General features: G+C 42.9%; 1 protein-coding gene across 1 annotated transcript in view; it reads right to left on the bottom strand.

Moving 5' to 3' along the window:
• PTPRJ (protein tyrosine phosphatase receptor type J) overlaps window positions 1-23813 on the bottom strand; it is a 161246-nt gene continuing 137433 nt past the window's right edge. The window contains exons 12-25 of the mRNA XM_087422935.1: window positions 22306-22437; window positions 20674-20884; window positions 20432-20556; window positions 19100-19187; window positions 17269-17310; window positions 16732-16740; window positions 16543-16630; window positions 14408-14498; window positions 12721-12794; window positions 12483-12617; window positions 9991-10110; window positions 6790-6950; window positions 5341-5476; window positions 1-3612 (exon numbers count right to left, since the gene is read on the bottom strand). Of these exons, the coding sequence (XP_087279061.1) occupies window positions 3454-3612; window positions 5341-5476; window positions 6790-6950; window positions 9991-10110; window positions 12483-12617; window positions 12721-12794; window positions 14408-14498; window positions 16543-16630; window positions 16732-16740; window positions 17269-17310; window positions 19100-19187; window positions 20432-20556; window positions 20674-20884; window positions 22306-22437 (1571 nt within the window). The 3' untranslated portion in view covers window positions 1-3453. The remainder of the gene's footprint in view (window positions 3613-5340; window positions 5477-6789; window positions 6951-9990; window positions 10111-12482; window positions 12618-12720; window positions 12795-14407; window positions 14499-16542; window positions 16631-16731; window positions 16741-17268; window positions 17311-19099; window positions 19188-20431; window positions 20557-20673; window positions 20885-22305; window positions 22438-23813) is intronic.

Genomic DNA, 23813 nt, shown 5'->3' on the forward strand with positions numbered 1-23813 from the left:
TCATGTGTTGACATTTTTTATATTTGGTATTTGTTAAGTCTTTTTAAAAAATTTTTTCAGGCCATTTTTTTCCTTAAAAAACAAACAAAAAAAAGCAACCGACAGCAATACTCTGTACAAGTATAACAAACATTAGAAATATGCATCATTCCAAAATAGTTACAAGAAAATTACAGTTTTAGAGTCCACATCAACATGTCCTATCCATATGTGCCCCCAGGGAAAAAAGCTACAGTATGTGGAACACTCGGCTGCTACACAGTCTGGAAACTCAGAACTTAGACTTTGAGGCAAATCAACATCAGTCACCAAGGCCTGTTAGCTCAATAAGCACAATCAAGCATTTGAAAAGAAAACCAGCCTTTCCCATCCCAGATGACAAACGAATGTGAGTCAGCTGCACGGTTGGCCCCACCCCCCAAGAGCCTCTGACTTGATGGGGCCCAAATCCAGTGGAGTCAATGACGCCAAAGTCAAGCTGGAGGGCACTACATGGCCGCAGGGAACAGACCCCACATGTCATTTTCTACTTGTGTCAATCACCACTAGATTTGACTTTGGAGACAAAAAGTCCTTGCTCTTGGGTGAAGATGTCAATGGCCCAAATCCCCCAAACCAACTGACCACCAATCTTTGGTCCTTTCAACTAATCCCCTGACTGCTTTCCTGGATGCAACTGTCAAATACTAAGCAGTGGCGATCACACCATCCCCTCCATTCCACTGGACTCCTCACATTCCCTAGTTCATCGTTCCTGGAGCGTTTGGAACAGGAGCTCAAAAGCACCTTCTCTTTTCTATGACCAACCCCCAGCCCGTGTGTCCTTTCTATTTACACATTAATCTTCCCTTTTCAATCACTGTGCTATAAATACCCTCACCACCCCCACTAGCCCAGTCCCCAGCCCTCTTCAGGATGCAGAGAAGTATCGTGACCTTCCTGTGACCTGCCCATTTGGAATCCAGACCTCTCCACCACAAGCCTTCCTCCTGAGATTGGGAATGATGTCCAAGGGCGGCTTGTGGGGTTGCTGCCCATTTCCCAGGCCCATACCAGGTGGAAGGGAGGAGGGTTTCTGTTTTTTTGCATTTTTATTCAGTGTTTATAATTCTTGTTGCTTTAATTTTTTAAAGGGATTTTTAGAGCCAAGTCCTTCCCTCCGACTTCTCCATGGCAGCCATGTGGGCAGAGCGGAGCATCTATGGGGATTTGACACCTAGGCATCCATCACAATGGTTTCCTGACAAACTGGAGTGGGGAGGTGTGTGGCCCACAGAAATGCTGCCTGAACAGGGACCTCTGAATGAAGTTATGGAACTCTCCAAGATCTGCATGCCCTGAGGGGCAGACCAGTGTGAGGGTTTGGAAGCAATCTGCCCAAACCCAGCTTGACTCAACAGCCCGGGATGGCATGGCCTCCCTGATTCAGACCTACAGAGCCAAAGGCCCCTCTGCAGGTGAGTCAAGAGGGTCCAATATGGCCAGGCCAGCCCACTCCTTTAGGGCCTGATACTGAATGAACTGCTTACTACCAAAGAGAGCAAAGCCTCCAGCAAAAAGTGCAATTTCCATTTGGGAAGTAAGGTTCTCCCAAAATATGACACCACCACCACCACCTTTCCTTTTAATCCTTTAAGTACCTCAAAGGGAAAGGGAGATAAGACGTACAGCATGAAACCTCGGAACCAAATCAAGGGCTTTCAGTACATGTGGTTCACCCTTCATAACCCTAAAACTCCCACTAACACGTCCAGTCGGTTAGCAAAGTGCCGGCGAGCTGAGGAGCATGGCAGGGTGAGGAGACGGGCTCCCACAGGTCAACAGTGACCAGGGCCTCAGAGAAGTCCCCGCTCCCATTTTCAACAGGACACATTTGTCCTAAGTTTACAGCAGGATTCATTACTGTGGAAAACGGCCACAGGACTCCAGAGATTGTAATTCCTTCATAAGACCTTGTACACTTCATTGCCTATTGGAGGATAAACTCAAAACTTCTTCAAAATATAACCTGAGCCACAATATAAAATAAAAAGAAACAAATCCTTTCATGTTAATGCCTTGAGAAGTTGACAGATTATGTACCAATAAAATAAATCCACATAAATTCTGAAATTCTTGGTGAATACACACCTGAAGCAAAAAAAAAATTAATCTACATTAAAAAAAAAATCAAAGTAATTACAGCAGCAGTATAGTGAAAAGAGGTTTTAAAAATAATAATTACATCTTTGATACAAATTCAAACTTTGTACACCTCAATTCAAAGGAATGACTGTTTTAAGAGTTTAGTATATATTTATACAGTAGATACCAATATGTGTCACTGCAGATACAGACTAAAGCCAGTGGACTTTGAGGAAGGAGCGATTAATTTGACACTGTTTTCACACTGAAGTGTTCACAGATTGCCACGCTTTTAAAAACACACACACATATACACGGACACACAGACACATAAAATGCCAACCTGAGTAAAACGTCACTAAAAACCTAGAGCCTCATGAATCACTAAGTCACATATTGCACCTTTAAATAATCCTTCTTAACAAATAGAGAATTGAGAAAAAAAATAAAACAGGGATGAGAAATGGAGATTACATCACTGTAGGGTTTCCCCCAGAAATTCTCAGGGTGATATATAGTTTCTACTGTCACTCAACCAATGGGCTGAAAATGTGGCCAACAGAGGTGTCTTTGGGGCAAATTGGGAGGGAAAGGGGCAGAAAGAATAAAGCACAAAATGGGGGAAGGGGGAAGTGGGGGAGGGGCCTCCTCTAATCAACTGAGAACAGGAATGTTACTGAGAAGGCTGAACCTCTGATACTAAACTACTGTTTAAATATTTCATATATTCCAATTATGAGATTCAATACAAAAATATAGATATCTACTGAGTTTTGCCTGTGGAAGCATAATTCAGAAAAGGCACATGTTTAAATAGAAAACTCAGGCGGAAGAGGCACCACATACCCCTCCCTACATGATCATCATCCACAACTATGTATTTTCCATCAGCTAGATCCCAAGATACAGTAGGTAAAAATAGACCTCTGATACTTAAAATATATTCAACCCAACACAATCCTGGCTTTAGCATGTGAATCATATAAAATAGTCTTTTTTAAAAAGAATCTGTTTTGAAAAAGAAAAAGGAAATCATAGCTCACTTCTCCTGGTGTTCCGGAATTCTCAAGAAAAAACAAAAAAAGTGAACTGATCCCAGTGGTAATCAGGAATAGAACTGATTTGCCCACCACCCATCCACAGCCCCCGACAGCCCCAACTTCTCATTTGTCATGTTTTACGTGTGCAGCTTCACACCCTCAAGTTAGTTCTAACAAAACAGAACAAAGAATTAAGATATTAGACATATAAAAACATGTCAACATCGGGGCATGTTCCTTTGCTGTGGATGTGACGGTCTGGTTAACTCCAGAAAGGTTTCCTTTGGAATTAGGCGATGTAACCATTTGTCTTTCCAAACGCGGTCACCGGTGCAAGGTTTTCATAGATTGTCATTGCATTTGTGTTCTGGTAGATGAGATCTACTTTTGAGTCCCTCTGGGATCTGATAATATCCAAAACACACTGATTGAGGAAAACATACTGGTCCTGTTAGAAAAGGAAAGAGAGAGAGCAAATGAGCACAGGCGCCAGAGATCAGCACCCAAGGTTATTTTCAAACAGATAACCAACCCCCCAATCCCACCCACCAGCGAACACTTCAAGTTAACATGTGTCAAAAGGTAACAACATCCTGGTGAAATCTGACAGCACAGAGAACAAGATTCTCATCATCAGTGATGCTCAACCAAAGGGGCAGACTCCCCACACCTTCGCTCTCCAAGGAGAAATACCAGAATCTTGGGGAAGAGCAAAGAAAGGAGTAGAAGAAATAATGCACAGATACATTCAAACGACAGAAAATCCAATAAGATTTTCTTGGCTAGTGCGGATGTGCAGAATAAGGAGTAAATTGTGACTCTCAACAGAGAGGGTGGGTTAAGCAGGTGATGGGGGTAGAGTTGGGTGAGGACCACCCTTCAGGCAACCATATCAGAATCTGCAGGTAGCCATCAAAAAGAGGAAGAAGAGGTACATGCTGTCACAGAAAGATGTGCATGATGCAATGAGAGGGAAAAAAAACCACAGGGCAGCATTATATATAAAATAGGACGCGATTTTTAAAACATACTCTGTATATGTACATGTGTTTTTCTACCAATGTACATAAAGAAGCCTGTAAAGATATATACAAACCGTAAACATTGGCTACCTCTAGAGAGTGGGATTGGGGAAGAAAAAGCAAAAGAGAAAAATATACTCCATATAATCCTGTATTGCTAAGTTTTTTAATATGAACAGGTTTGTACTCTTTTCAAAATTAAAAAGAGACAAGAAAAGAATTTGTAGCAGGTATGAGATTTCTGTGTTTCTCAAAAGAAGATAAAAGATTGAGAACTACTACACTATACAATCATAGCAGAAAAAAGAAAATCTCTCTTCTGACCATCACAGGAGGTGAATTCCACTCTTTCCAAACAACCATGCTACTCACCCCAAAGCACACAATGTACCCAGGCCTCTAAAACATTCCCTGCTAGACTCAAAAACACAGCACATATTCATAGAGTTCTAAATTGGTACAGGGTGACAGCCTGATACAAAATTAATATTCTGCTCTCATCCCAGTCAAGGCACAGTCACCCCTACAGCACTGAGGAAGGCTGTTTCCCAATATATTTGTTGAGAACATGCCTCGAAAACAATGTTTATCAGGAACATTTCAGGGAAAGCCAAATCCAACAGTCTTACACAAATGACACTGTAGATATTAAGCATTCATTTTCTGAATTGGCCAGCCATCCTTTTTTAGCTATGCTAATTGACGTTTTTAACATTTACAAGGCTGGGTGAGGACACATTGCCGCATTAATGCTTAAAGCAGCATTATGCTATTTCATATCATTAATATTTGATAAGTCCATTTCATTAGCTTATTTTAAAGATGATCAGACTTTCTTAGAAACAAAGAGTGAAAATGCCAGTTTTATGAGTTTAAAACCCAGAAGCCAAAGTTCAGAGACTTGCTAAGATTATTTGATTAGGATCCTGATACTATCTCGGTTCGTAGCTCCATTGCTGACATCAGCACCACTCTGTCACTGTATCAGACAATTCAACTTCAGTTTAGGATCTTAAAGAAATCTAGTGTTACCTCACAGCCAAAAGCCAGAAAGATCTGGAAGGGTGAAATATTTTAACACAAATGTGCGACATGATGCAACCTTTTAAAAATGGATGGGGAGGGTGGATATCAAACACAGATCTTGGCCTCACCTCTGTTTGCACCATTAAAGGCCTGTGCATTCGAAGGTCATACACAATTCCGTACACATCCACAGTGTTCTCATTCTCGATCTGATAGATAAGACGATCAATGGCAATGAAAGTGCCTGTCCTTCCAACCCCAGCGCTGGAAGACAGGAGAAACAAGCACATCATCATGGGTTACCTCTACTGTAAACTCTCAGATTTCCCCATTTGTACATATATCTTGCTCTCCTCCACTACCAGACTTTGAGGGCAATGCCCAGGATCCTTAAACATTTGCACAGTTGAACCCTCAGCAAGTCAGACTACACTCGCTTGGGACTGGGACCCAAGTCCTAAAATTCTTTTGAGTCAAACACCACAAATAAAACATCTTGCTAGAGCTTCCTGAATCTCAGTCCAATCCAAGTTGCCACCATAACCTAGGATGGCAAATTTCATCAATTTATTCCCCATAGGGCCACAAAGCCCCTCCTTTCTTCTGTCCTAAATTAATTCCTTTAGCTTCAAAGCTAATTTCTTTCTGTTCTAGGGGAGGGGGTGGCAAACTTTTTCTGTAAGGGGCCAGATAGTAAATATCTACGACTCTGCAGACCAAATGCTCATTTTCTGCCATTGTAGCACGAAAGCAACTACAGACATTATGTAAACAAATGGGCATGGCTGTGTTCCAATAAAACTTTATTTACAAAAATAGGCAGCCAAAGAGATCATGGTGATGGTTTCATGGGTGGATACCTATCTCCAAACTCATCAAGTTGTGTACATTAATTATGTATAGCTTTTTGTATGTCAAAAAAAAATACTTTTAAATACATAAATAAAATCAAGTAGGGCTATGTGTTTCAACATTGTTAAATACCAAACCAAATGCTGAATGAAGAAAGCAGGTTGCAGAATGACGTATACATCATAAAAATCAGGTAAAAGTTTAAAGCTACATAAAACCATAGAGATACATACGTATATAATAAACTATAAAAGCATATAAGAGAGTGATATAGATCAACTTCAGGACCACGTTTACCTATATGAGAAGGAGAATGGGATGGGAAACTAGTAAGCAGAGACTTTAATTACATCCGTAATGTAATATGAACAAAAAGAAACATATACGGCTTCATGTTATGCTTTATTAAATTGTTATTAATCTCTATATTTTTGTAAGGTTGAAATATTTTACAAGAAAATATTATAAATAAGAAATAAATTAAAATACATTATGGTTTAAAAAAAAAATACAAGCAGCCGACCAGGTCTGGCCCATGGCCTATAGTTTGCCAACGCACTGTTCTAAAGTCTCAGGACTTAGGGAACAAGTCTATGGTCCCTTATCCAAACCTTTCCTGAATTTATAAATGCCTGTTGCATTCCCTCCTATGCTTTGCTTTTCACAAGTGTCCATATCTATAATTACGTTTGAAATCTGTCACATGTGGGGCGTCATCTGCATACCTGCAATGCACCAGAATCGGCGATTCGTGAGGAATCTGCTTCATGTAGTCACGAACAAGGTACCGGAAGTTGATGAGCAGGTCGGTGGTGTCAGGAACACCGTGGTCCGGCCAGGAGGTGAAATGGAACTGTCGCAGAGGGTGACTCTCACTTGTCTGGATCTAAAAGCCAAGAAAAGAGGTTAGATGCAGAGAGAAAGGCTCCCTAAGAACATCAGAAAGGCAAGCGAAATCAGGCAGTCCCTGAGTGCTGAACTGCACGGGGCAGCTGCAAGGCAGCTACATGGGAGGGGTGACGACGAAACATGGGACTTTTACATTGGTACAACAGCTGAGAAAGTGTTTGCACAGACTTGGATGTGCTCATCAAATCCTCATAATATGCCCAAGAAGGAGAGTTTATTAGCCCCCTTTAAAGACAAGGCAGCCAAGTTTCTGAGAAGTGAAGTGACTTCGCCAACACTCCGTTCAGACGCAGCAGAAGTCCCTCGTCCTCTGATTCTGAGTTTAGATCTCTTCCTTTTCCACCACAACTGCCTGCCGATACTGTACTCACATTCTTACAACTGCACCTCTTTAGAGCTTCAGAAACCCCATCCCCGAGCCCACCTGGGAATGTCACCAACCAAAAAACCAAACGTGAATTACACAACTACAACTATGATAATCAGTCTTCATAATTCACACCTTCCAGAGAAGCTAATAAAGTGACAGGCAACTAGCAAGCACCAAATAAATATTTAGAATTGTATGGCTTTGAGAAAGGAGCCCCCAAAGAAACCATCCATTTCGACATCAGCCGGATAATAGAAAGTGGCCCTTGTTACAACAGAGTTAGTTATTACACAGACTGGTTTCCTACCACAGACCGAAGCATGTACCTCTAATTACCAGAACTCCGCCCAGGCTGGGCCACTCCTGTCCCAGATTCAAGCGTACTCATTAAGCCCACATTAGGCTGACCTCCCCATGTCTCCCTACATCTGGGCAGCAGGCATTTCCATCTCCTTTATGACAGCTACCTTTCGATGCTTATTTATTTTTTAAAAATGTATCTACATTATAAAAGCAATGCATCCACATTATTCAAAATGTGGAAAACAGTAGGGAAAAAAAGGAAGAGTGAGGGAAGAGGGTATTACGAAGCCTCATCATACACAAACGTTAACATTCACAAATGTAACCAAAAGCAGTCGTCCAAAGAAAGAAACCAGCCATGAAAGATAAGAGAGAAAGAGAGAGGGGAGAAGTCAGCCTTTTCAGTACTATCTCTGCAAAAGGGCCAAGGGGCCCAGATTAGGGGCAACAGTCAAAGGAAATCTTTAGCTTTATCTGTTATGTTCCCACTTGTAAAAAGGAAAATATATTCCTGCATTTTGTGTAACTAAAAAGTAAAATTTTACTAACTGCCATGTGGCATCCTGGATTGGATCCTGGAACAGGAAAGGGCTTTCGTGGAAAAACATGAAATCTGAATCAAGTCCAGAGTTTAGTTAATAAAAAATAATAATAATAGTAATAGTAATTTTTTTTAAATGACGTGGACAATTCCACCCTCAATTCCCCTCCACAAGGGCAAATGCCAAGCAGTGAAAGCAACCCGTCCATTTAAAATGGGTGAAATCTATAGAAATAAGTATGACGTTTTAAGGGATTCTCAACTATTGTGAATCACATTGTTTATGCGGCCAATTCGGTGCATGATAACAGCTTTGACAGCATCTGCAGGAGAGGAATTGAAATATTAATTGAGGCCAGAGCCTTTGAGACTCAGCAATTAGTAAAGAGTTAATACTTAATACACTACACTCTATCCATGATTTATGAAATCAAGGCTAATTCTCAAAAACTAGAACCTAACCCACCAATCCCCCATAAGATTCAACTCCACTGAATCTGCTTCCAGGTTTTTCTTTGATGCATTATTCATAATATGCATAAAATTTTTTCCCCTAGTATGTTTCACTTAATTACATCCTAACTTCCACTCACAGTAATTACACAGTCTACATAGTCATTATTTCTAATAGCTGAATAATGATACAGTGACTAGATAACCTATAGTTTAGTTATCCAATCTGCAAAAACTAGATATTTGCATGGTTGCCAAATTCTCCCTCCATTATAAATAAGGCTGAGATTCATCATTACGAATGATAAGCCTTCTCCTGTATTTCAGATTGTTTCTTTAGGACAGATTCTCAAACTTGGAACCACCAGATCAAAGGGGAATGGACATTTTTAAGCCCTCGATATAAACTGCAAAAGGTGACACCAACACACATGCCCATCAAAAGATATCAATGTAGCTTCAGGACACTGCTTCTGTTTTTAAACAGCTGCAAAAAAAAAGAAAACAGACACATAAACTGACTTCCTAGACAGTCAGTTTAGACAGACAGTTAAATTGCCTACACAATTTAATTGGATTTGTTTTCATAACTTTTGTGGGGAAGGGAGGCCATGTGTATGTGCCCTGGAATCCTATTGATGTAACGGTTACCATAAACTGCTCCCAACAGCAATTTTCCACTCTTAACGCCATATTTCCAACCAAATAATCCAAAAGGCCTTTGTTTCTAACAAAAACCCCACAAGCAAGTCACCTAGAGTGGAAGGAAAGGAGTTACTGATGTTGAGCCATGCTCTTTTTTTTTTTTTTTTTTTTTTTTGTGAGGAAGATCAGCCCTGAGCTAACATCCATGCTAATCCTCCTCTTTTTGCTGAGGAAGACCGGCTCTGAGCTAACATCTATTGCCAATCCTCCTCCTTTTTTTCCCCCCCAAAGCCCCAGTAGATAGTTGTACGTCATAGTTGCACGTCCTTCTAGTTGCTGTATGTGGGACGCGGCCTCAGCTTGGCCAGAGAAGCAGTGCCTTGGTGCGCGCCCGGGATCCGAACCCAGGCCGCCAGCAGTGGAGCACACGCACTTAACCGCTAAGCCATGGGGCCAGCCCAGCCATGCTCTTAAGATTCATTTTATTCAAGAATAACTTACGAAATTCTCCTTAAGAAAGTAAAGCTAAGACGTTGCCTTAGAGTGTATGTAGAAAGGGATTGTTTTATTCTGTAAAGAAGAGAGCAAAAATATTTCCTGATGCATAAAAGAATATATTGGTTAATATCAACCTAAAAAGTATCACCTCCAAATTAATTTATAGTAATTTTATATGAGACCTATCCATCTTGACCTCTTACTTACATTTTTCACTGTGAAGTCTCTGATGGTCCATTCCGGAAGAACAGTTTCTGATGTCATTGCCACAGTGATGTCCCCGTAGTCCTGCGCCTGCTTGGAGGGCCAGTACTCCTCACATTTGGTCTAGGATAAAATTGGATTCTTATACAAAGACTCAGATCACACCGTCTGCCATCACTATAGCCTCACAAAGGAGACCAGATATTGAAAACTGAATAGTACCTTAGTTGGGTTCTGTTTTGACGCTTACAATAGTTTTAATTCATAATTTATATGTTTACCATTTATAATTGTTGCTAACTCTTAAAATTGGGAGTTTTCATAAAAATCCAGATTACTGGCTTCTCTTGAAAAAATCAGAATTTCTGGCCATTACGGAGCCCACATTTCCACATGAAAACTGATTTAGAGGCACTGTCCCTTCGCAAGGGGACAGAGTGCCCACCCAGCTCCCTCTGGCCTTGACAGTAGCCACTCCACAACTATTCACCGAATTAAACTTCTCCGATTGACCTATAACCCCAACTAGACAGACGAAACGACAACTCTACCCAATTCTTTTAGATACACATGAGTTGCAATACAAATACAGACACCAATAAAAGGACCCAATGAAATCATTCTGGAGTCTTCGATTTTTATAAAGTCAGTGGGCAGATGTGAATAGAGATGAAAATCAGGAAACAACTGCTCCCTAAAAATATCTGAACCCCTATTTGGCAAATGACTTAAAACACACATGCACACACAGACACACACACACCTCCCTTCCCAAGATGTGCCCCACTGCAGGCGATTTCCAAACCTGATCGATTACCTGGCTCACTTGGGAGGTTTGTTTTGCTTTAAAAACAGATGTCTGGGTCCCACCCCCAGAGATTCTGACTCTGGCGGGGGATCTGCATTTTTTTGAAAGATCCCGGTTTCTGGACCCCTGCTTCAAGAAAGAACATGGGACTGGGACACACACTGACATGGAGTTGATGCCCAGCTTGGTCTCTAACCAGCTGGATTGTTGTTGCTACCTCGTGGGCAAGTTCTTAAACTCTCTGAGCCTCAGTTTCCCCAGCTATAAAATAATTACACCTCACGGGGTTGTTATAAGAAAGAAATAACATATACAGAGTATCTAGTGCAGAAAATACACTGGCTCCCTTCCCCTTCCACCCAGGGTCAGTAACATCCACTCCTCTCCTGACTTAAGATGAACAGGGGTCCATCTAAATTCACTTTCCTGTTCTCTGTTAACTATGTCATTTTTGTTTGTCTAACACATATTTTGAGAATGTTCCATGTGTGAGGCCACAGGCTCCATGGCGCCATAAATTTTTCTGTGTTCATAAACAATGTTCTTTCATTTGTCTAAGAGCCTGTTCTCCTGATGCAAAGAAGTGGGTGCAGAACCCATCCTTCTGCATCACAAGTAACGTGAAGATGGGACCATATCTTCCTGCTCTGTGTTACCTCCCCCTCCTCCATCCCCAGCCCCTGGCACAGGACCATACACATACTTGGGGCTGGATAAACATCTGCTAAATTAAAGCAAAATAAAGAATATTAAGAGAAATGGTGCCTGATGGGTTCCCACTATCCCCTAGGACGGTGCTACTCAAAGTGAGCACCCTGGAGCATAAGAGGCAGCAGCACCTGGGAACTGTCAGAAATGCAATTCCGGGTCCCACCATAGACCTGCTGAATTAGAAACTCTGGAGGCAGAAGCACCTTCCAGGTGATTCTGCTGCACAGTAAAGTTTGAGAACCACTGGCTCAGGGACTCGACTCCTATCCTATTCCTCAAGTAACAAACCTACGTGAAAATATTCACAGAGCAACATTGCGTCGCATTCCTCAGGCGCAGATTTGATTAATTTAGCACGTTTTTCAATTCTCCTTGATCCATTTATGGAAACATAGGTTATTATTACTAGAAGAAATCTTATCTTTGATGGAAGTGGCTGTGGGATTCCAGGCCATGATGGGGGCAGGGAACTCCTGAGACTTATCTGGGGAGAAGTCTGAGGTGTGGTGTCAAGAAAGGGTTCCAGCGCTAAAAACTAAGTCTGAAAATCACCGAGTTGGGCCAATCCCTCATCACACAGATGAAGACGCTGGTTGCTTGGAGATGCGACGGGCGCGCACCCATCCACAGAGCTAATGAAGGATGCAGCAGCACTATAAGCAGCATCTTCCTGCTCCAGGCCTGAGAGCTTCTCCACTGCACTCACCCAACTCCTGCTTTTTAATAACCCCAGCAGCAGCGACTTAATGAACAAAGAACATTGATATTTACCCACAAAGGAAGGGAACAATAAAGTAGATTTTAAACTTTTCTCTCGGCGAAGAAAAAGACTGAAAACAAGTTTCTAAGAACAGAGGTACCAATGTTTGAAGGAGTGTTATTTCTAACAAGACCAATGGTTTTGAAGATATTTACCCTTCCACCACGGTAACAATGAATTAATTCATTTCATAATCTTTCTTAAAAAGGTACTCACCCTTCCCTGTTCAACACACTTGGTCAGCATAACAATGGCATATACATTTTTCTCCCAAACCATACGCCAAAAATCTTTCAAGGTGTTGGGTAAAGGTCCTTGCGTGGCAATAAAATCTCTCTTGGAATGGTAGCCCTAAAAATGGGAAGCAACACATTTTTAATCTCAAAGACAGGGAAAAAGGAGCTCTGAAGATTTCATCCTAAGGAGCCAGTGCTCTGAGAATCTCCCCACTTACAGGCATGTAGTTGGCATTGATGTAATCCTCAGTTGAATGGTTCTGGGCTGAAAGCTTCACACGGGAAATATCATCTATGACATTAAGAGAAAAAAGGTCCTTATTAGGAGTAAACGTTTAGGAGAGTTACATACAAGAGAGAAAAAAGTACAAAATGGCACCACGAGGCTTCTGTCACACCTTGAAGGTGCATAGCTTGGCATTTTACATATATGACCTTATTTAATCCTCGCAGTCACCATATGTGACCATGGCACACAGAAGGTACATGATTACCTGGGCGGAGCTAGAAGTGGCAGAGCCAAGGTTTGAACCCCAACAGCCTGGCACCAGGGCCCAAACTCTTAACCACGCCAGACCACCTTCTCAGACAAAACAAACCTACTACTATTAGCATCCTAGGTTGCGTGCCCTGAGCCATGGAATGCCCTAAGAAATTTTATTCTTCAAAACCACCCTACAAGATTTTATGCCCATTTTAAAGATGAGGAAACTGAGGGTCAGAGAGATTAAGTGAATTCTCCAAGCAACATTTGGTAAGTGGCAGAATTCAAATCTAGTGCCTTTCCACTAGGAATAAATAAAATTGTTCTAGTAGGTAGACATCCAGCTTAACCTTTCCACCCTTTTCACATTTTCTCAATTCTCATAAAAAAGTTATTATAAAAAGATGGTACCAACTTAAGAATAAACTGAATGTAAAAGATGACTGAGTGGCAGGATCTAAAACATAAAATTCTCATGTTTTCTAAATAATGTCATCTCACCAGCTTAGCTTTACAAGCATTTCTCTCAGAACATGGGTCAATGCCTGCTGTCAATACCATGGGGGAAAATGAGCAGAAAGAAGGCAGGAGCTAGAAAATCCTGAATCTAGACAGAATTAATGTCTTAGGCCAGCAAAGAAAAACACAGCTTCAAATAAAAAAAAATGTCTTCAAGTGTCCTGGTATAAAAAATTATCAGTAAAGCCTATAAATTTGGGCTAAATCAGAACAAAGCTGCGATCTACAGACACATCTTTCTGTGCCCTAATTCCCACCCAAAAGAGAAGCCGCAAAGAACCTTCTATGGACAAGGGTTTACATTTTGTCTTAATGGATGATGTAGTAAATGATTCTCATTTTAAACCCGATTTGGTGTGATCCCTGTGGGTTAGGCTACAGACATTGTTAATTCTCAACGACAGGAAGGAATCCTAATATACTTCATATTTAGCTGTGGAAAGCACTCAGCCAACCAGAGACGTGTCTGGACAAGCAGAAAGTGTGACTCCTGCCTGTCCTCTTCCCGTTCCCTTTCACTCCAGAACTATGTTAACTGAAATAAAGGGGCTGCAAGATAGAGGGGCTAAGAGCACAGACTTTGGCCTTCTTCCTGAATGACACTGACAGACCTTGTCCTGCCACAAACATCTGTGTGACTTGGAACAAATCAGCCGCCCACTCTGTGCCTCATTTTCCTCATCTGCAAAATGGATACTCTACAAACTATTTCATAAGGTTCTCGTGAGGGCTGAATACAACGGAAGAGGCCTGAATCAGCACTTAGCACGTGCTAGGTGACTAATGAACAGTTGTGGAAGTGGCTGGTTAGTCCCATTGATGCCCCGCCCCCTCTACTGTTAGAGCTGTGACGGCCAATGACAGAAAAAAAAAGGGAAGATAATGTGGATAAACCAACTTACAGGGCAGAACATTATTATAGCGATTCTTTCCTCTATTCTCAGCCAGTTCAGCTGCATATTTAGGTAGACTAATTCCAACAAGCTTCAGATCCTAAAAATAAAACAAGTGAGTTCTTCATTTATTTAGTATTCAGATATTACACCTACTGAACACAGAGTATTACAGAATAAAGTGAGAATGCAGGAATATTACGGATTAAATCCTGTCCCCCAAAAAGATATGTTGAAGTTCTAACCCTCAGGACCTGTGAATTTAAGCTTATTTGGAACTACGGTCTTTGCAGATGTAATCGAGGTAAGATGAGGTCACACAGGAGTAGGGTGGACCCTAAATCCAATATGACTGATGCCTTCATAAGAGGAGAAGAGACAGTGAGATACAGACACACGAGGGGAGACAGCATGCGGACATGGAGGCAGGCATGGGAGTCATGCTGCCAACAAGTCAAGAATGCCTGGAGCTTCCAGAAGCTGGATGAAGCCAAGAGGGATCCTCCACTAGAGGCTTCGGAAGGAGCATGGCCTTGCCCAACACCTTGATTTTGGACTTCTGGCCTCCAATATGAGAAAATAATTTTCTGCCGGTTTTTTTTTGTTTTGTTTTGTTTTTAAATTCTGTCCCTTTTCTTCACATTTATAGTCATGATGTTTTTTATAATTTTATTTATTTTTTCCCCCAAAGCCCCAGTAGATAGGTGTATGTCATAGCTGCACATTCTTCTAGTTGCTCTATGTGGGACGCGGCCTCAGCATGGCCGGAGAAGCAGTGTGTTGGTGCGCGCCCGGGATCCGAACCCAGGCCGCCAGCAGCGGAGCGCGAGCACTTAACCGCTAAGCCATGGGGCTGGCCCCTTTTCTGCTGTTTTAAGCCACCAGTTTGTGGTGCTTTGTTATGGCAGCCCTCAGAAACTAATGCAGAGATTAAAAGAAAAGGGAAACCTTGCCTTCAAGCAACTTACAACCTGGGAGAGAGGTGTAGACAGAAATAACTAACTTTACAACATGGCAGAATTAAATTAATGCTGAATATCAGTAACAAGCAACAAGTCACAGGTGAAACAGGCATGAGGACAGAGAATTCAAGTCCTCCTGCTGGCATCAGAGAAAATGACCCAGAGAAGGTGACCCTGCATAGTAGGTTGAATGGTGGCCCCCAAAAGATGTGTCCACATCCTAACCCCTGTAACCTGTGAATGTGACTTTATTTGGAAAAAGGGTCTTTGCAGATGTAATCAATCTAAGAATCTTGAGATGAAATCGTCCTGGATTATCTAGGTGGGCCCTAAATCCAATAACAGGTGTCCTTATATAGGACACACAGAGAACAGACATAGAGAGAAGAAGGAGAAAACAGAGACCGAGATTGGAGTGACACAGCCGTAAGCCGAGGAACGCTGTAAGCCACCAGAAGCTGGAAGAAGCAAGGAAGGATACTCCCCCTAAAGGCTTCAGAGGGTGCACTGCCCTGCTGACACCTTGATTTTGGATTTAGCATAGCTTCCAGAACTGTGAGAATAAATTTCTGTTGTTTTAAGCCTCCAGTTTGTCGTAATTTGATACGGCAGCCACACGGAAACGAACACAAGCGGTAAGGAGGATTTCAGTAAAGGCAGAGACGCTGCAGCAGGAGGGCAAGTGTGCAGGGCCTTTGGGGGTGGGGGGGTAGGGTGGGGCCAGTTCCTGGGCTGGTTTAGTGGGGAGAGCATATGGGGACTGAAAAGCAGAAACTCTTTCTGTAAGACCTCACATAATCCTCAAGAGCCAACCTGGACCACACAGTCATCAAGCCCCAGCCCCCTAAATGCCCCATTCTGGTTTCTTTCCAGCTCATGTAGCCTCCTAATTATTCTAGTTAATAGCCCTCTAACTTGAAATCCCAGCTTCTATATCTCTCTGGATAATCTTCAGGTATCAACAAGATCAGACATATAATCCACTGGAAGGAAGGGACGTCTTAGCGCTCACAGCCAACTCGGCAACAGCGGGACCCCTGGGGGAACATGCAGGAGCTTCTCTCTCCCCTCCAAGAGGGCAGCCTCTTACCCAAAGCTTCACCATAAAACAAAAATGGGCAGTTTTCCAACTTCCAGGAAAAACATAAAGCAATTAAAAACACAATATTTACAACCACATACCTCGTATTCTTCCGCAAACCCACAGTTGGAGTCTGCTTGCTGTTTGTTAAAGTAGGCTTCAAAATTCTCCACTTTGATTAATTTGGATCTAAGAAAACAAAATGATGTATTAGGATTTTCTACATTCAATAAAGTTCATACTCAAAGTAGAAAAATACAAGTTATAAAAAAATTCAACAGGTTACTCACTTTTTAGGTCTTCATCATAGAAAGGGAAAGAAAAAAAAATACACAATTAGAAAAACTAACTCAAGCATGACTCTGGAGATGATAGTAAACATCTTCCCAAAAGAACAAAAACTATAGTATAATTTGGGGGCTTTGGGGGAGGGGTCAGTATAATGTTATTTACAAAACACTGAAATGTGAATCAGGAAATCCGACTTCTAGACTTATGTAACTGATTGGCTTTGTGACTTTGAGCAAGTTCTTCTCTCCTCCTAGATCTTGATAACCCATTTTTTAAATCACAATATATATACTGACTGGCAGAATTCTTGGTAGAATATGACAACTATAATAGAATATGGCAGGAAGCTAGCTTCAGCAGCCTAACACAGATTCCTTACAGAATAACAAAGCCAGCAAGAACTTCTGGATGATCACGGCCAAATGTGTCAATCAGGAAAAATGACAGCAAGTTCCATCAAAAATCCCCTATGTAGTCACTGAACAGATGGGGGGATTAAATGTCTTAAAATTAAGCTCGTAACTGGAGAGACTTACTTAATTTGAGAAAAGGACACTTCATTGTTCTTTGCATCTTTCCTGTGTTGAAAGGAAAAAAAAGACCCATTAGACAAACAAAGGTTAATTCCGTGCTTCGTTCCTTTCATGTATCTACAAAATGTATTTTCCCTGGACATCAGTTCATATACAACATTAAATCCTGCTCACTGATACTAAGCTTAATGGTCTAATCAGCAAACTCTGATGACAAATCTGTGAAGTCACTCTCTTTTATACCATCTAAAAGTATGGGAGAATCTTACTTAAGCAACTTTTAGAAATCTCCTTGGGCAAATACATGTATCAGCAGCATTATCATATTGTAAATTGAGACTCATTTCATACTCTGCTTTTGAGGAAGGCTTTCTGATAAGTTACTGGAACAAACCAGAAAATACATCCAGTGTTGGCAGGTGGTAGGGCACCTGGTACGTTCCTGCACTGCTGGCTAAACTCCTTATTAGTATTTTAAAAAAAACTTTCTGCAAGGCAATCTGGCAGTACAAAATTGAAAACACGCATCCCCAGCAACCCAGCAACTGCCCAGCCTGGAATTAGCCTAAGGAAATAATCACGAATGTGCCCAGTGATTTAGGCACAAGGATAAGTAACTATGAGTAAAAAAAAAAAAAAAAAAACTGAAAACATCAGGAAATTGGTTAAATAACATCCATACAAGTGAATACTCTGTAGCTACTTCAAATGAAAAAGAAATGGAGCCTCCACAATGTCTTAAGTGAATAACGCAGGCTAGAAAATCATATGTATAGTATGATTCCATTTGTGTGTGTGTGCATTTGTGCATGAGTTTCGTAATCATATCAATGTTAGGAGCTTTGTGGGGATGCTGTGATTATGGGTTATGTATTTTCTTTGCTCTTCTTTTCTATATAAGCAGGCATTACTTTTATTTTAACAAGAAACAATAAAGCTGTTTTTGACCCCTCCCATGCAAAAGAAATCAGAATCTAATGCAAAAAGCTGGAACACAGCACTGCCTGTCAACAGCGCGGCAGAAGAACCGGGCGGAGCCGTGTTAGAAACCCTGGGCCAGGATGAAAATCCCCTGGCTGGCAGCACCTAATGACAGAGAATGACTCCCAGCTGACACACAGGCTTCACACACCACACGGTGAGGCGAGAGGCTGTGCGATGAAGAGCAAAGACCAGGTTCAAGTCTGCTTCCACACTTCCTACACTCAGCTTCTGCATCCTTGCAATGGGGCTTACAAAACCCACCTCACACAGCCTCGTGAATGAGAGAATTCATGGAAAATACAAATCCAGGAACACTGTAAGTGCTCAAAACAGAGTTGCTATTTTTACTATTTACCCACCCCAAAAGGCAGTTGTGGAGATTAAATAATAATAATAGCATATGAGGTACAAGACACTGTCGAAGCACTTTAATGCTCCTCGGCATCACAAGTAGGCATTGTTATTATCCCCATATCATAGATTATCATAGACATTAAGACTAAGGTCCCTAACAGCCAGTCAGAGATGGAGCATGTGTTCAAACTTAACCAACTCTAAAACAAAACCTCTTCACACTATGAAACTGACTTGTGAACTGGAACGTTTGACAGTAGCACCCGACACTGCAGGGTTTACCCATGACCAGATGTCAGGGCTGAGATCCACTTTAAAATCCTCCAGCTTGGGGGTTGGGATGAAATAAGACTGGCCAGAGAGTCAAGACTGTGGATGATGGGGACATGGGGGCTCATTACACTCTTCCTTCCAGTTGTGTGAACATCTGAAACTTTCCATAATAAAAAGCTCCCTTGAAAAGTAGGGTCTTATTATGAACATAAGCAATAGTCACCTTTTCTTTCTCCAGAAGATGAAGGCTCCCACAGCCACAATAACCAGGGCACCAAAGATACATCCAAAAACCGCTCCACAGATGACACCTGGGAAGAGTCCAAATGGGAGGCACTTCAGGAGGTGCTCACGAACAAAAGGAACAGCCTCGAACCAGAGAGAGTGTGTGTACGTGCATATGCGTGTGTGTGTAGCAGAGGAGAGTTAAATAGCTTTGGACCTACAACTAGTCCGTGCATTTGGGAGTGGGTTCCTTGTTCCCAGTCGACCACTCACTGGATGGTCTGGAGGAAGTCCCTGCTCCTCCCCAGGTCTGTTTCCTCAACTGCAAATTTAGGGAACTAGCCTAGATGAGTGATTCTGGGGCTGTTTTTACCTGCTGATATCTTTCTTCAGAGGAAACTGCGTGCAGCAGCCCAATATAAAAAATAGTAAATCAGGCAGAAACGCCTAGTTGAGGTAGGGGTGGGAGCAAGGAACCTCTCAGGACTCAGCCGTGTCTGATGGAACAACCACTGTTTGAAAACAACCAGACGAGATGTTCCACATGGTTCCTGCCAGCTCTGACTCTTTAAGACTAACACCCACATATGAGCAGCAGTTCCTACAGCACCAGGCTCAGGTGACAAAAAACCCACTTGTTTATTGGGGAAGGGTGCAGGAACTCCGTGAACTTTGCTTCTGGGGCAGGAATTCTTTCCTGCAGCCAGCAACTACCAGGTATGAAAACCAGACAGACTAACAAACCAGCTGGTCAACTGTCTCTGGCCTGAAGGTAGGGGATGTACCCCCTTGGTTCCTTGACGTTCCTAAATCACTTCGCTCTATGTAATAAAAGGAGCACTTGAAAAGGAGTCCAAGACCAGAATGACAGGCCTGCCTCTAAGCTGCTGTGTAACCCTGGGCAAGTCACTGCCCCTCTCTGGGCCTTGACAGCCTCATTTCTGAAAGGGGGGTTGGACAAGATGATTTCTGTGGCTCCTTCTGATCCTAATATTCAAGGGTTCTACGCACTAAAAGTCACATTGCGCATCTGGCACGTGGGCACGCAAATGACTAGACTGAGACAAAAGGACTAAATAGTCTTTACAGCTTAGAAGTGCAACTGGCATTCAGAGAAGTGGGGGGGTGTGGGGACGGGGGTGTTGGGACCTCAGAAGAGGAAGCTGAGCTGGCCCCTGATGGCCAAGTGACATCTCAACCTCTGAGAGGAGAGACCAGGCTCTCCAACCCTCCTGGGGACCGCAGGGAGGCGTGCAGACACCCGGCCTTCTGTGGACACTGGAAGCAAAAACCCACGGAATTGCTAACAGCGCTGTGGTTCTTCCTCTACCTGGATCCTGGGGCAAGAAAACAGCATCTGAACAGCGACCGAAGGACACGTAGCTCTTGGCACCATCTATGAGTCCGTCATTGGAAGGGTTAAAGGTAATGTTGGTGAAGCCAGCCACACAAGCCCTGTGGGGTGTGACAAGAGGAAAAAGAGGTGGCTGAGACGTGTCCGATGCCCCAGGCACGTGAAGCTTTGCACACTGGAGGCTCAGCCCCTAAAGACAAAGACCCAGAAGACCTTACCGATAGGAGCCCAGGGGCTCCAGCTTGCCGTTATAGTAGCCGTGCGTGGTTGACTCATTCCCAACGTCAACTTCATATTTCAAGACTTCAGACAAGCCCTGAGAACGCGTCTTCTCTTCTGTTGTTATGAGGTATGTCACATAAGTGTCTGAGGCCCCCTTTTTGAATTCTTTATACGTATACCCCAAGACATCTGCAGACAGGTGGACAACTAAGAAAGGGACACAGGAGGAAAGTCATCAGAAAGTGATGGCAGAGATGTAAGTCTCCCATGCATTTAAACAATGACGTTGACATTGGGTGACGATGTAGGTACCACCTCTCAAGGATGCTCTCTATGCCAGGCTTTACTTGTAATAAATTCTAAGTGCTTTACTGACATTAACTCATGTAATCCCCACGATAATCTCATCACATAGGTTTACTAGCCCCACTTCACAGATGGGAAAATGAAGGCACAGAAAGCTAAAAGGACCCAAGGCCACACTGCCTACATGGTGGAGTTGTACTTCTAACCCAGAACACTGGACTGGGAGCGTGCAATCTCATCCATCACAGGCTGGTATGGGTCAGTCTGGTCACTCTGCAATAATGCCTCCCCCGTTCAGTAAAGGTCTGAGCTTGGGATTTGCTGAAAACCTTCAGAGCAAAATGATTAGGTGTTTGAAGCAGACCCAAAACAAAAAGACAGAAAGAGAGAAGAGATCTCAATATTGCTTTTTGAAATTTTGCCGCAGGTTTACGACACCAGCAAATTCCTTATCTTCCAGGATTCCCACACCCCTGACAGTGGGCTTGATCTCTGCTGTCCTCTAGGAGATGAGGACAGGAGATGAGGACAGTGTCACAGGCTGGGAGACTGGGCAGCGCTGCAATATTCACATTCAGTTTAAAGAATCACCAAAAATGACAAAATTTGGCACTTTAAACCCAGGCCTTGTGCAAAGCATCCACACAGCTAACAAAGACCCCCTGAGTCATCCCCTCCTTCCTCCCAAAGAGTGTGAGGGAGCCCTTTAAGGAAAGGCTGCTTTTCATCCAACTCCTCTCTCAGCTGTGAGGATGCTCTTTGCAAGTTCTCGCCACAAATGCAAATCGTTTCGTTTTCTTTCAAGAGAAAGTCACTCTTTGAGGTGGATGTGTGCATGTGCATGTGTGTGTGTGACAAAGTTGGTTATGACTAATATCCTGCCACATAAAAGACTCTGTGTTGTAAAAGACATGAAAACCCTCGATCAGAGGTCAGTAAGTTAGGATCCACTGGCCAAATCCAGCCGCCCACTTATTTTGGTAAATAATATTTTATTGGAACAGCCACATTCTTTCTTCATGTATCTTCTATGACTATTCCACGCTCCAATGGCAGAGCTGAATAGCTGCGACAGAGACTGAAGGACTGGCAAAGCTAAAAATATTTGCTATCTGGCCCTTGACAGAAAGTTTGTCAACCTCTGACATAGATCATCAGGCAAATAGCTTACCCCCTCCCACCCCGTCTGAATGCCAAAGCATGGGCTACAGCGTAAAAACAGACACGTATTTGTATCACAAATGTGCCTCAGTGGGCATAGAAATGGCGCCGGGTCAGGGCGTCACTCACTGGCTGTTTAACCCATCATGACCCCTCCTTACCTTCCCCAGTGGTGAGAACCAGAGCGTAGGCTTTGATGGGTCCATGGCTGGCTTCAAACTCACTGAACTTGACTTTGACCGAATTGTGGCTGACAGATGTAATATTAGGAGATCCATCTGGAGCAGGTGGATCTGAAACAGAAGAAAACAAAACATGAGCACCCAACATTTAAAACCAAAGCAGGAACAAAATTATTAGGGAGAGAATTTGCTGCAGTGCCCCCCTCAAGATCTGCCCTTGATCAGGAAGCTGTGTGCCGGGCTCATGCAAAGCACATTGAGAAGCAAGGGGCAGGGCAGGGAACTGGTGGGGAGCAGAGAGGGTAGATCCCTGGGGGAGCCTGCCTCGCTCACAAGGGCCCCTTCAGTGTGCCAGCTGTATCCCCGGGGACAGGCTCCCGGCAGCCTTGTTGGTTGAAGTCAACCTGCCTTTCCTATCTTCCCCGGGCCCCTCTGAACCCAGGTGAGACCCAGAGGGCCAGGTTCCTTATCCTGAGAACTGGAGAAGAAGAAGGAGAGGGAGAGAGAGACTGTGTGGGAGGAACTCTAAGGTGGGGACTTGGGAGCTGTACACAGACATCCATCCATCACCCGGACTCGGCACCAGATTGGTCAGTCCACTGAGAACAATGACGCAGCAAAGAGGACAGACAGAACACACTTCCTCCTGAGACCTGACTGCATTCCTTCTCCATGTCCTTCACACTCAAGTCCTCATTTTTGCTGGAGTTGGTTTAAAACACCACCTGGAGAAACTCAACAGACCCGCTTGCCAGAAACCAGAAAAGCCCACCCAGGAACGTTCCATGGGTGACCTTCATGATGATGTACCTTGCCTTTCCAAGCTAGGCTCATTAAGCCACTCTCTGAATTAACACAAAAGGAAGAAAACGCTGAATTAAAGATTCCATACACTCTCTGTCTACCTAAATTTGTCTCCCACATACAGTTTGAGTGCTTTCTTATTATACTCAAGATTCAGAGAGGCCGAGAAAACCGAACTGCACAGTGCAATTCTCCAAACTTGCACTGTCCAATATGGCAGCCACTAACCACAGGTAGCACTCAAGCACTTGAAATGTGACTAGTCCAAATTCATAGGTGCTATATGGGTGAAATATAGACTGGATGGCAAAGACTTAGTACGAATAAAGAATGCAAAATATCTCATTAATAACTTCCTTTATACAGATTACACGTTGAAATAACATTTTTAATATATTGAGTTAAATAAAATGATTAAAACTAATTTTAGCTATTCCTTTTTATGTTTTCTTATTGTGGTTCCTAGAAAATTTTAAATTACACATGAGGCTCACATGATTTTCTATCGGACAGCACAGCTCTGAACCTACTCGAGCAACCTCTCTAAGTTGCAGTGGCCACTTGGGGGCGCTGTCCCCACGTCTAATTATCAACTGCCTCAGCCTCCTAACACATTTCCCAGCAACCCCTGCGCTCCAGGGGTCCTGTCTGCCTTATTTGCCATAGTGTTCCTTACCACCATC

The sequence above is a fragment of the Ceratotherium simum genome, chromosome 34 (genome assembly GCF_057802395.1).
Source record: "Ceratotherium simum simum isolate JZ-2026a chromosome 34, ASM5780239v1, whole genome shotgun sequence".
Classification (NCBI taxonomy): domain Eukaryota; kingdom Metazoa; phylum Chordata; class Mammalia; order Perissodactyla; family Rhinocerotidae; genus Ceratotherium; species Ceratotherium simum.